At 36.9% G+C, this 13,948-nt stretch overlaps 1 protein-coding gene across 1 annotated transcript; it reads left to right on the top strand.

Moving 5' to 3' along the window:
- The first annotated feature begins 1,342 nt into the window (after positions 1 to 1,342).
- On the top strand, positions 1,343 to 3,725 carry LOC6048606 (angio-associated migratory cell protein). Its single transcript, XM_001865467.2, has 3 exons — positions 1,343 to 1,583; positions 1,643 to 2,558; positions 3,468 to 3,725. The coding sequence occupies exons 1-3, from the start codon at positions 1,457 to 1,459 to the stop codon at positions 3,667 to 3,669; spliced, it is 1,245 nt and encodes a 414-aa protein (XP_001865502.2). The 5' UTR covers positions 1,343 to 1,456; the 3' UTR covers positions 3,670 to 3,725.
- Positions 3,726 to 13,948: the final 10,223 nt, after the last annotated feature.

Genomic DNA, 13,948 nt, shown 5'->3' with positions numbered 1-13,948 from the left:
TTTTAATTTTATTTAAATGTAAAGCAAATATTTGTGGCTATATTTGAATTATAGTGGTTTAAGAATCAGTTTTTCTAAAGCAATATTATAATTTTGTGTAGAACATGCAGAATTCTTAAAGTATTTCGGCGTCGGTTTGAAGTTTTTAAGCGCATAAAGCTTTTTTAAATTTTTGCCAGGGTTAAAAAATCGAAATAAAATATATGAAAGCAAAATCAATTTTTTACTCTCAGATATTTTAAAATTCTGCTATTTTAGGCGGAAATTTGTCGTGGATTTACCGGTTTAACCGGATTCGTGTGCATGAATATGGCCGATTTTTAAAATTGTTATTTTGAAAAAATATGAAAATATATTAGTATTTTTTTAAAAGAAACAACTCGTCTTTTTGTATTCACAGTAATGCATTCTACTAAAACGCTCAACCAAACCACTATTATATTCTATGTTTATTTCCTTGGCTAAAATTTCAAGTGGACTGACAGGGAATCGATCCCTGATCCTTCTTTTGGTGAGACAGAAGCCGCAACCGCTAAGCCACGGAGAATGTTCCATATTTTTTTTGAAAATAATTATTGAAATAAAACTGCAGATCAGCATCAGCTTTTAAACTTATTTTCTTTCAAATGAGTACATTTTAATACTGTTTTACTCTTATTTTTCAATAATAGAAATGTAATCAAATATAAATTATTTCTTCACACATCTTTGAATTTATGGATACAAGGATAGGGCCATTGCTAATTTCATCTCGCTTCAAAAATTTGCCAAGAAGTCAGTGAGGTTAAACATATTTTGAAATTTTTTATTTTCTTTGATAAAACTTGTACAATTGACTATAATTTATTAAATGTACATTGTATAACGCTTATTTTTGTATTTAAATCAAATGGGGCATTTTTAAACTTTTAGCTAATTTTGAATTTTGAGACCTCAGGAAAAAATATTTAAATCCTTAGGATTTTTTTTAAATAAATTCGTTGATATTTTGCAAATATTCGATACATGGTAACATAACTAGAATAATTTATAAAGCATTTTGTGGTAATTTTTGCTTCTAAGTTAAAAAAAAAATGGGCATAAAATATGCAATTTAATATATGTTTAGCATTTTTCTTTATTTTCTAATCTATTTGTTTTGAAAAATATTTCAAAAGAATCAATACAGTAGTTTTTATTTTGCGAACCACGTGGTCTGCGCGTTCGCTCTGACATCACCCTAAACGCGCAGCCGTTACCCGAGGTGAATTTTCGAAACTCACCTCGGCACGCTTCTCATCATCATGGTGAAGATGAATGAATCACTGGCCATGAATGAACGTAGTAACAGCTGTCAAAAGCACATGCTCTCTCGGGCCGGCCGCGCCGCAAAACTACGTCGTTGTTTTGTTTTGAATTTCGGGAGTGTTGCACGCGCTTTTGTTGATCTGTTGGTTTTGCCGGAAAATTCAGCACAATGAAGGACAACACTCCGCCACATTCGCCGTACGAGCTGAACCAGGACGGGGATGACGACGACGACGAGCTGATTTACGTCGGCGATGCCGACGAGGTGCTGGACCAGTGGGAAGCCGAAATGAACGGTGAGTTGTTTGGAACTTTAGGGGTGACCTGTTGAGTTTATTAACTTAGTTCTTTTCAGCGGCTGGTTCCGACGACGACGACGATGAGGATGGTGAGGGCGCCGGTGGCATTGCCGACGATGAGGATGACGAGCTGGAAAATGTCCCCGAGCGGGACGACGCCGCGGTCACATTTACTTTGCATGGTGCGCCGGTATTCAGTGCATCGTTGCATCCCACGGAAGATTTGGCCGTGTCCGGTGGGGAAGATGACCGAGCGTTCGTGTGGAACACGACCACAGGAGAGCGGGTATTTGAAGTTACCGGACATTCCGATTCGGTCATCGCTAGTGAGTTCAGCTACGATGGCGTTTACGTGGCAACTGGAGATATTGCGGGGCAGATTCAGGTCTTCAAGGTCACCCAGGAGTACAAGAAGGTGTGGGAGTTTACGATGGGCGACATGTGCTGGATGAAGTGGCACTTTGGAGCGCATGTTCTGCTGGCTGGGGCCGATTCTGGAGAAATTTACGTGTGGCGAATACCGTCCGGCGATTGCAAGGTTCTGCAGGGCTTCGGAGAAAAGTGTGAAGTCGGAAAGATTACCCTGGATGGTAAGAAGATTGCCGCCGGGTACGGCAACGGTGCCTTCAAGCTGTGGGACATTAAAAACAACGCACCGACGGTGGATCTGGCGCCCAACGAAACGACCGGGCACACGAGCAACATTACCTGTATGGCCGTTGACCGGGACGGTCAGCTTATAATAACCGGGAGTGAAAACGGAAAAGTGGTCCTTATTGCGCCATCCGGACCCGTGGGAATTTTGCAGGCTGCGTCGGAGGCTTCCGTAGAGGCGGTGCTCATCGACAGTCCGGACTTTGAGGTGAAGGTGGCGGCGACCGGAACCGTGAACGGACAGGTCACGATTTGGGATGTGGGCAGACAGACGGCGCGTGTGGAGTGTGAGGATTCTAACCGGACGGGAGTGACGAGGTGAGTGATGTTTTGACGTTGGACTTTTTCTTAGTCGATTTTTTTGCTGGTTCGGTAGAAAAATTTGCTGTCTTGGCGGCTTTCTCAGCTGATACAAATGTGTTGTCATTCATAAAATCTCGATTAAATTTAAAAAAGGTCCTATCTGCATAGGAAATCCGTAGCACAAAGGTTGTTTTGAAAATTCACTGTAGAAATATGTTCAAAAATAAAAAAATACAAATATGCAACAAAAACAAAAACACAAACATACAAAAACAAAAAAAAATGACAAAAATGACAAAAATGACAAAAATGACAAAAATTACAAAAATTACAAAAATTACAAAAATTACAAAAATTACAAAAATTACAAAAATTACAAAAATTACAAAAATTACAAAAATTACAAAAATTACAAAAATTACAAAAATTACAAAAATTACAAAAATTACAAAAATTACAAAAATTACAAAAATTACAAAAATTACAAAAATTACAAAAATTACAAAAATTACAAAAATTACAAAAATTACAAAAATTACAAAATTACAAAAATTACATAAATTACAAAAATTACAAAAAATACAAAAAATACAAAAATTACAAAAATGACAAAAATGACAAAAATGACAATAATGACAAAAATGACAAAAATGACAAAAATGACAAAAATGACAAACATGACAAAAATTACGAAAATAAAAAAAAAGTTTAAAGAAATTTTAAAGTAGTTTTAAAGAAGTTTAAAGGTAGTTTTAAGATAGTTTTAAGGAAGTTTTAAGTATGTTTTAACGATTTCTTAAGGAAGTTTTGAAGATGTTTTGTAGAAGTTTTCAAAATGTTTACACGAATTTTCAAATTAGTTTTGAAGAAGTTTTAAGAAAGTTTTAAGGAAATTAAGTAGTAAAACGTTATTTTCTCTTCCAGACTCCTCTGGGGCAAGGACTGCACGCTGATCGCCGGCACGCTGAGCGGCAACATCCGGGTGTGGGATGTGCGCAGTGGCGCTCTCAAGTACGAACTGCTCGGCCACCGGAACACGATCCAGGACCTGGTGTACAACAAGCAGAAAAATGTCCTGCTTTCCACGTCCGAGGACGGTACGGTTAAAATTTTCAATCTACCTTAGCGTTACTTTTTGCATCTTTTGCTAACATTATCAGCAATAAAATTGTTTAAAAATTATTCATTTACCTGATTTTCGTTGAGTGTTTTCACAGTCCCGCAATTTTCCAACCGGTCAAATTAGTGGAGACGATTTTATGTTAAGCAGTGCTGGGTTGTGTCTTTATAAAGTGTCATTTTTATTGCTGCGAGGTAATTAGCCCTGTAAACGTGGTCATTTTGCGTCATTTTAAGTCAAGTTCGCTGGACGTCGTCGCGCGTTCGGACGCTGGTTTGATAAACGAGCCTTCTTTCCCTTTGGAGTGAGTAATTTCGAAGAGAAAAAAGCTCGATTAAAATAAGAAATTCAGCTCGCTGCACTGGTCCGCATTTGCGTGATGAGAACTACCGACAGAGAGTCGGGAGGTGATGAATGGGCTTTCCTCAGACACTCTTTTCGGAATCGCTGAGAGCTGCCAGTTTTATTGTGATTTTTATTAATTCAACTGAATTAATTTGTTTACTCGGAGTGCCTTGGCTCGGCTACAGCCAGGAAAGGGTTGAAAGCGTGATAAGCAGTGTAGAAAAACAAGCTTTGCTTTTCATAATTAATTCAAGCCTCAAAAATGTTGGCTCTCACTTAGATGTGAAAAGCAAGGGCAATTTTTAGTGGGTTTACAGCTCATCAAACAAATTTTGCCTTGGCGTGTTGTTTCTTTCCCTGTGAGTGAATGACCGATTGTTGAATTTTGCCATTGTTTTCTCTGGTTTTGACTAAAGATTCAGTCTGCAAGCCACCAGCTGGGCTAGAACCGGTCTACAAACCATTGTGGTTTCATTCTTACATTCCTGCCCAAAACCGCGAAAACTAACACCAACAGTTTATGATTGTCTCTTCCTCAGAGTTTTATTTCATTTCTTTGCTCGCAAGTTGCGCGCAGTTTTGCGTAGAAATTATCGCCTCTTCAGGAAGCACTTTGACCCCTAACACGCCAATAAACTGCCCAACCCTGGTCGCCATAAGCCAATAAAACTTCGCCAGAAGATACGGTCGTTTTCTATTGAAACATATATACTGAAACTTTCACGCCTTTGAGTAGAGGAATTCACTTAGGCTGCACATAACCAATTTTAATTTCTGGTTATATACTGGGCATGAATTTGTCCCCTAATTGTAATGATTTTTTCATGCAAATTTTTGTTGTTTCTTTTCCATCAGGATAACAAAATAAGGACTTTGAATTTTCATTCTCAAAATTTTAATAATTATTGAAATTGAGATGCCAACACCATAACCTTGATTTGTTTCAAAACAATTATAACCGAGGCTTGAAACTAAAGTTTTATTTTTTCTCTATTTAACTTCCATGAATTATCAAAAAATAACCTCAATGATCAATTTCAAAATCATCAACTTTTAAGCTAACCACTTTCCATTACATACAACTCACTTGTATGCAGTAAACATAACCACAAAACAGTGCCACAACCAGAGTACAAAAAAGATTTAACAATATAAAAATGTTAATTTAATCATCACCGTGCCGCATTCCTGGAGCCAGCGAAATATTTTCCCCTTTTTACTTCCAGGCAGTCAGTACTCACGTGGTTTCAGGTGCTTTCCCCCCTCCTCAACCTCCCCCTTGGAGAACGACTCCAAGATGATTGTAAGCGATTTCCACTTGGCCGGTGATTGTCCATCATCGCGCCACTGAAATGTTCTTCTCTTTTCTCCTCACTTTGTTTTTGCCGGGGCCAATCTGGCGGAATCGGCGTCGTCGTCGTCGTCGTCGTTTTTTGCGCCAACACATTTTCGCGAAACAGGTTCACAAGAGGGGCACTCTCCGCGGAGGGACTTTGGCCCATAAAGTAATAAATATATGGCCAGGAAGGGGCAGAAGAAGTTGAACATGTGCGGCGGAAGAAGAAAAACTGGAAACATTATTCGCGGAGTCAAGAATTTTGGCCTCCTTTCCTTTTTTTGGTGCTGATGGGTTGTGCCCCGAAATTGTAGGGAGTTGAAGTCAGGTGTGCAGGGGGCATCGAAAGAATTGAATCTTTTGATGGATGTCCTGGAAGGAAAGTGGGACAGTTTAATTTTAATGTTAACTCCGTTGTAACGAAAATCTCCATTGGGTCTACAAATCATGATGCGGGTTTTAAAATGCCAAACATGTTGAGGGCAATTTTTAAAGAAAAGTTTATTTTCCATAAAATAAAAACTACCTTAATCGACCAATGTGGTTGATGCCTTCCTAACCCTTTAAAAACATGATCACACTGTTTGCAAGGTCTTTCGAAAACCTATGCAACGATAGGCCGGATGTTTTATTTGGACATGTAGTTTCTTTACAGCAATAAGATGTATGACTTCAAAAAGCAAGTAAATATCACTTAGGTGGGTATAACTACAGACAGGGTTGCCAGATCTTCAAAATTTAAGACTTTCGACTACCTATCAGACAACATATGTATATTTATCATGATGATATTTGATAGGATTTTCAGCCATTTATCTAACATCTGAATAACATCCGAGCTTTTTTGTGAAAATTTTATGTTTTGACCAGGATTATATCCTTACTTTAGTGAGGAAGGCAAAAGTTTCAAAACTGCCAGTGGCTTTTTCCACGTCACTCTCTTTTCCGATTTTCTTAATAGATTTAATGGTTTGTCCATGATTGTATTTACCAAAATATTTACTGAATGACAAACAAGGGTTAATTTATTGAATAAATTTCGTTGCAAGAAATACATAATTTTCTTAAACTTAGGACAATTAATTTTTTTCTCCCTCCTCTTAAAAATGTCCTCAACTAAAAAAAAAATGTTTAAATTGCATTGAAATTTTTTTTTTGGCTAGCTATATATAGAGGCTGTTGCAAATATTTTTCAAAGTTTATGTCGCCCTCTTCAAAGTCGGCCTAAATAATCAGGGGGCAAATTTTTTTTTTTCGATAAACTTAAAAATTTTAATGCAAATTAAAGTTTAATCAACCGAAAACCAGTTAAAATTTATATTCCTGCGTTTATAATTATATTTAGCTTGTTTGAACTCCTTTGAAGAAGTTTTAAATTTTCATGAAATACCGATGTACAGTCCCACAAAAGTGAGCGCAGTAGGCATCGACAAAAAGTTACTACATCCCGGATATGTTCCGAGATCACCAGTGCGAACCCGTTCCGGTACTTCCAGTGCCACAACCAGTGGCACATTAACATCCGCCAACATCCCCATCAGGAACGAGTTCCAGATGCTGACGATTTGGTTGGTGCCTCGTCGTCGCTTGCTGCCGAATTTTTACAAACTCAGCCCGTTTTGGGCAGCTTCGATTCTTGGTCGAATGGTAGCCGCCGCAATTGAAGCATTTCGCTTCGATGCTCTCGTTGATTGTGTTGCAAGCTTGAGTTTTGTGCTCACCTCCGCAGGTTGCACAACGACTCTTGATGAAACAGTTCCTTCCACCATGCTCAAACTGCAAACAGTTTGAACACTGTGTCACGTCACGGTGCACTGTACGATAACGTTCCCAAGGCACGATGATGTTGAAAATTGCCCGAACTGCTGTCAGCTCAGACGGCGTTGTCGATCCTTTCTCGAAATGAACCAGGTACAGTTGATCACGATACTCGATGTCCTTGTTGTGTCTCATCATCTTGAAGACTTCGATCACGTTCAACTTAAGAGTTTTGAGCTCTTCTTTCAGCACACTCACATCCATGTCGTACAGGCCTCGGAGGTCCTGTTTCATGGGGCGTTTACCTGGATCGTCATGGCTGTAGTATTCAATCTTTGTGTTGTTCAGAAAATCCCGAACGTAGTTGTAATCCTTTCTGTCAGGTAGCAGAATTTTGAGTCCATCAGCACACAACCGAGTGGAAGCTCGTAAAGCACCAGATTTGATAAATCCGGTCAGCCACTTTCGCACCGAATCCGATGACGATGTTTTCACAAAAATGGGTGGCACCTTTTCCCGTCGTTCAAATTCTTCCTTCTCGCTCATGTCCACAGGGAGGGTAGCCAACTGGTTTCCAGACGAATTTTGAGCGTCCTTGCTCAAACTGCCTGGCTTAGCAGGTAGCGCATCAGCATTCTTTAACTTCTTCAAAACTACCGATCCTGCTGGTGAGGACTACCTCTTTTTCTTGCCGTGAGGCATTTTTGCACGACTTGAGTTTCAGGAGCTAATATCGAGGTGTACCTCTCTCGATGTTGGTTCTCAAAGGAATGAAATAACGATCTTTTTGCATACATATTAGCCTTTTGGTATAAGTATTTAGATATAAAATTTATTTAATATTAGAATCGCTTAAAAGATCCTTGTGATAATTTATATGTTAAGGTACAGATTGGTTTATTGTTAATCTAAATCAAACTTTATTTGCTGTCAGAAAATATTTGCTTGCATAATTTTATTCAAAAAGATCATTTTATACTTTTCTTCTGTAAGAAAAGCAAATAGATAGGAAAATTGTTAGCAAAGAATAAATAACATTGTCCAATTTTAAATTTTCTATTTTTTTCTTTGGATTTTCCAAGCGAAACAAGCTTTTCTGAGGATTGATTTTCGGGAGAATGGTTTCAGGGAGATCGTAACACGGATTGGATTAATCGTTTTACTGAAAAATCCAATTAAAAAGTGTTTTTTTTTTGGAATTGCAAAAATATTGTATGCAACTTGTTGTTATCATTAGGCATTTTAAAAATTTGTTAAATTCAGTTAAAAAGGCTATATCTGGACAATAATCCACAAACAATCACATATCTCAAAAGTAGTCCACAAACAAAAATAACAAAACCAAAATCCAGATGACGAAAAAAAACCCGACACCTCAGACGAATCGCAGACACACAAAACGAGAAATAACTGTTCTTTTGGAGTCTGCGACAGGTGTGGCACCCGGGGAAGGGAGAGTCGGACAGAGAAAGAAAGGGTCAAGTATCTCGCTCAACGGCGGCTCAGAATGCCAACCATGCGAACTGAACTCGGAGTGAGACACGATCGTTGTCGGCGTTACTTGGTTGATTTTATTCGTTTGTTTTTTTGTGTGTTTCGTGTGATTGGACAGACGGCGAAAGTCGGCACTTGATTGTTTCACGCGAGATTTTTTTGGGCTTTCTAGTATTGTGATAATAAAATTTTGATAATTTTTTGTACATGAAACGATGATTATCAGTGAAATTTCGCAAAAACGGTTTTGTGGTTCATGTTCTTTAAGAAGTTTGAGAGCAATTTTCATTGTCGTGTTTTATCTCTTCTCATTTTCCTGGAGAAAGAGAAGGTTCACATGCGAAGAATGCAATTTTGAGATGATTCCATATTTACTTAGATCATGGAATACTCAAAAAAATGGTTTGCTAAACTTTAACAATCACAATAAATTTGAGAAAAGAAGACTATCCCTCACCAATTTCTGGAAATTCTGAACCAGAGAATCTTGAACCGGTCCCATAACCAAAAGAGGTTTGCCGATTCTGCAACGAAGTTGTTTAAAAATGTGAAACACACCATCGCAACGTTGCGATCTGCAGATATAGGTCAGTTGATCAATCGAATGATAAAAAGGAATGAAGCAAGAAAAAAAAGTGCGGACTAGCTCTGGTTTGCCTGGTCAGTCCAGTCCATTGAGTTGGGCACTGGACTCGTCTCTTTCACCGGTTCACTTGTGACATGTTGATGGGTACGGTAGAGGGTTGTAATTTTGAACATATTATCTTCAAGAATACTTCGGAAATTATCAAGAATCGTCGAAGGAAATGTTTAGTTAAGCTTGACTACTTTTCATAAAATGACCAACTCACCTTTCCCCAAACGAAATCTTCGGTCTGGAACGTACAAAAAAGGTAATGCCAGCGAAAAGAATCAACTCGACGTCGAAGTTACCTTAGTCTAGAATGGTTCTCTGGCACGGAACACGTCAAGTCAAAGGGAATCAGAAAAGAAATGAAACCAACAACAACAACAACAACCAATCGATGGAGCAGGTTCGTCGCTTGGTGCGTGTCTTTTCCCCCCCAGTTCTTCAAGAGTGCTAATTTGTACCGACTCGCAAACCCGTAGACTAGCGCAAGGCCCCGTGATTGAGGTCTTTTGTTTCAGCCACGTTCGTTCCGCCGTGGCCTCCACGTGTTCCGAGTGGGGACGCCTCCCTTCAGAAGGGTGGAAGAGGTAGATGATGGATGAAGAAATTAATGGAACCTCTCTCTCTATCCCTGGAACACGAAAGAAAGATACGTATCATAGGTCACCACGCAGCCGCGGTGTTCGGAAACGTTCCCGGCTCAGCCCAGCCTGGGGGAATTCGTAATTGGGCGGAGACTCCATAATTGGCCCGATAGTTGGCTTGGTTCTTGGGACCGGCCTTGCCTTTTGGGGTGGACTGGAAGACGTGAGCTATTGGCGATACGAGTTTTTTTATGGGTCATTGGGTTAACCATAGATATCGTATTACATAAAAAGAGGAGCGCTGCGTGGTGCAGAGCCATTATGGGGAGTGAGTTTCATTTTGGGGATGGATAGATCGATTGAGAAATTGCTGGGAGATGTTGATTCAAGTCAAGTTGGAAAGTTGTTTTGGAAATGATTTTATTTTCATTCGATTAATCAAATATTTTACTGGATGAGTATTAAAACAGTAAATAATAGCCAGACATTTTTATATGTTGTGGCATTTACAAGTTCAGTTGTTTTGCAATCATTACTTTCCAAAAAATGTAAGGTTTGACGAAAATGATAAAAATGATTCTAAACGCAGGGGAATGCATTTTAAATTGATTTCAGATGATTGTAATGGAAATTTCCATCGAAATGTAGTTTTTTTGCCAAACTAATGTTTACATTTCGACCCCACTGTTTGTCGATTTCCGAACACGCGTTTACGTACCTACTTTTGACAGCTGTTAATCCACTTCCATTTATCGGATCTGGATTCGCTAATTCGAATGCAGCTCCATTTGAATCAGTGAATCCGCTCTGTAATCGATTGTAAACTTCTCAGAATACTTTGTTCAAAATATATTTATTTATTTTTTTAATATTTTTAATCTCTTTTAATCTTTTTATTTTTAATTCAAAATTTGGAATTTTGGGACCACGTAAACTGTGAAGTATTATACGGTGTATTTTTCTGAGAACATTAAGATAAATAAATCGGCAAGTCTGATATTTGGCATCATGAGCAGGGTTGCCAGGTTGCCAGATAAATCTGGAAATGCCAAAATTTTCAAGTGTCAACTTGAATAAAGATTCGCCCATTTCTGTGCCAGATATTGCCAGATTTTACGAGATTTTTCACTTTATGCCAATTTTGAAATACTTCTTGATTAACATGAACGAATTTAAGTGAAGATCAAATCAATTAAAAAAGTGTTTTTTTTAAGAAAAGTTAAATTCAAAATTATTGAAACATAAAATCAATTAAACCATCTGAATTCTATTTTTTTTTAATGAATTCAGATCCACCCTCCATCCAAGATTGTTAGATTATCGTCTGCCAGATTTTTCCAGATTTTTAATCGATTATTGGCCAGATTTTTCAAATATTGACCTGGTAACCGTGATCGTGAGAGAAGGGCTCTATCCCGACATTTTTTGGGGTATTTCGGGGATCTAGAGCAACTTTTTTTCTGATGATTTTTTTCGACTTTATAGGATTTTTCTTCAGAAAAGTCGATGAAAATCAATGGGTTCATGTTCATATCCATCAAATTTTCTATGAATATGCTTCAAGAGACTCTAAATTGCATATTTGACCTCCATCAAAAAGTTTTCAAACAAAATCAAGCAAATTTAGTCCTCTGCCATATAACACTATGACATTTAAAAAAATCAATCACATTGTAGGGAACAGTTTTCTGAACAAAAAAAATGTGACTTTCTCCAATTTTAACTGTCTACTAAGATATTTTTAATAATGAAAATATTTTGTTTAAAAATAAAACTTTTATCAAATTTTGATGAAATATATGGAAATTATTTAATTAGAATAATAGCTAAAAACTCAGTAGGCGGTTTGCTGTAAACCCCAGCAAAATGTTGGGATAGAGCTTTGTTTCACACCGTAATTTAAAAAAAAGAAAAAAAAACATATTTTCGCAAATTTCTTGACATTTTACAAATAAGTGATGGAAGCATTGCTGTTAATAATATACCTTATAATGTAACTATAATAAACAAAGCATATGAGCAGTTCTCTACAAAATCTGTCTTTTTTTGAATTTTAAATTTTTGTATTTTTTAATCCGACTGAAACTTTTTTGGTGCCTTCGGCATGCCCAAAGAAGCCATTTTGCATCATTAGTTTGTCCATATAATTTTCCATACAAATTTGGCAGCTGTCCATACAAAATCGATGTATGAAAATTCAGAAATCTGTACTTTTTGAAGGAATTTTTTGATCGATTTGGTGTCTTCGGCAATGTTGTAGGTATGGATATAGACTGAACTGAAAGAAAATGATACACGGTAAAAATAATTTTGGTGATTTTTTATTTAATTTTTTGTCACAAGAACTTGATATGCAAAAAAACACTATTTTTGATTTTTTTCATGTTTTGATATGTTTGATGTCCTAATGCCAGCTTTTCAGAAATTTCCAGGTTGTGCAAAAAATCTTTGACCGAGTTAGGTATAAATTTTTGAATCAATACTTATTTTTTCAAAAAATCGAAATATTGATCGCAAAAAATTTTCAACTTCATTTTTCGATGTACAGTCATCCCACATATTCGGAACACCCACAAATTCGGAACACTTTTATGATAATTTGTCAATAGCATACCAAAAGTAGCTTTTTTGTCGACCTTACTATTTTTAGAGCCTTCATTTGGACATTATCTTGCTATTTCACTAGTAAAAGTAGCTTTTTTGAACAAAAAACTTCATTCCAAGACTATTTTGTCCAGAGCAGCAAAACACTGCCTCCAAATTGCCTGTTCCGTAATTGTGGGATGTTATTGTGCCTCCCACAATTGTGGAACACCTGAATTTAACTGATATTTTCACAAAAAAGTTATCAAACGATGTATAAAACATCACTAAGCTTGAGTTTCATTGGTTTCAGTGTGTGAAGTAATTATTTGGTAATAAATATGTACTCCTGGAGAGATCCAAAGTATGTTTACATTCGTAAGAAAAAAGTGTTCCGAATTTGTGGATTTCAAGGGTCAAAGTAATTCTTCAAAAACTTCATATAAAAGTTAAAATTTGCAGATGTTAGATACAGCATTCGAAAGATCGCAAGAAAAGCTTTCAAATGAAGGCAAAAGCGAATCATTAAGTTCAATTATCGATTTGATATGATTTTTTGAACATTGGCCGATCTGGAATCCGTTCCGAATATGTGGGATGACTGTAACATCAAATTTGCAATCAAAAAATGCTTTAGTGAAATTTTGATAAAGTGTACCGTTTTCAAGTTAAGGCCAGTTTTTTTGAAAATAGTCGCACTTTTTCATTTTTAAAAATTTTTGCACGTGTTTGCTTACTTTTGAAAATAATATTTTTGAAAAGCTGAGAAAATTCTCTATATTTTGCTTTTTTGAACTTTGTTGATACGACCCTTAGTTGCTGAGATATTGACATGCAAAGGTTTAAAAACAGGAAAATTGATGTTTTCTAAGTTTCACCCTAACAACCCACTATTTTCTAACGTGGATATCTCAGCAACTAATGGTCCAATTTTCAATGTTAAAATATGAAACATTCGTAAAATTTATCGATTTTTTCGAAAAAAATATTTCCAAAATTTTTGAAATATTCAATATGACGCCCTTTTAAAATGTAAGTCGAAATAAATTGTGATGAACTTATTTGCAGATAAACAAATTTTTATTCAAGTATTTAGAAAAAAAAACATGCTTAAAACCAAAGTCAAAACATTAAAAAACATGGTTTTGATTTCAATTAACTCTCACTTTCAAACACTCTCTCTCGCTTGGGCTCATAATTAGGCTATCAACACTATACCGTGAGCTGTGTAATAATTTATGCAATTTCCATTCAAAACCGGCCCATCCCATTCATGCAGCCCAGATAAAACATGATTGCGTTTCCAAAACACTCTTGACCACCAAGTGCCTATGCCTATGCCTATGAGCACGAAAGTAGCCGCAGCTCCTAAATAAAGCTCATTATGAGTTGAATTTGGAAGGCGTTTATTGTTTTGTTATTATTTGTTTGCTGTTGTTTATTGACTGCACACATTATGCAGTCACTTTTGCTTTGTTTGTTTGTTGATTTGAGCAGCGCAACCAACAAAGTTTGGCATAATTCGATCGCTCATTAGAGGACGCGCCCCTTTTC

This window comes from Culex quinquefasciatus, chromosome 2, assembly GCF_015732765.1.
Source record: "Culex quinquefasciatus strain JHB chromosome 2, VPISU_Cqui_1.0_pri_paternal, whole genome shotgun sequence".
NCBI lineage: Eukaryota > Metazoa > Arthropoda > Insecta > Diptera > Culicidae > Culex > Culex quinquefasciatus.
This window is presented reverse-complemented; position numbering and strand designations above follow the sequence as displayed.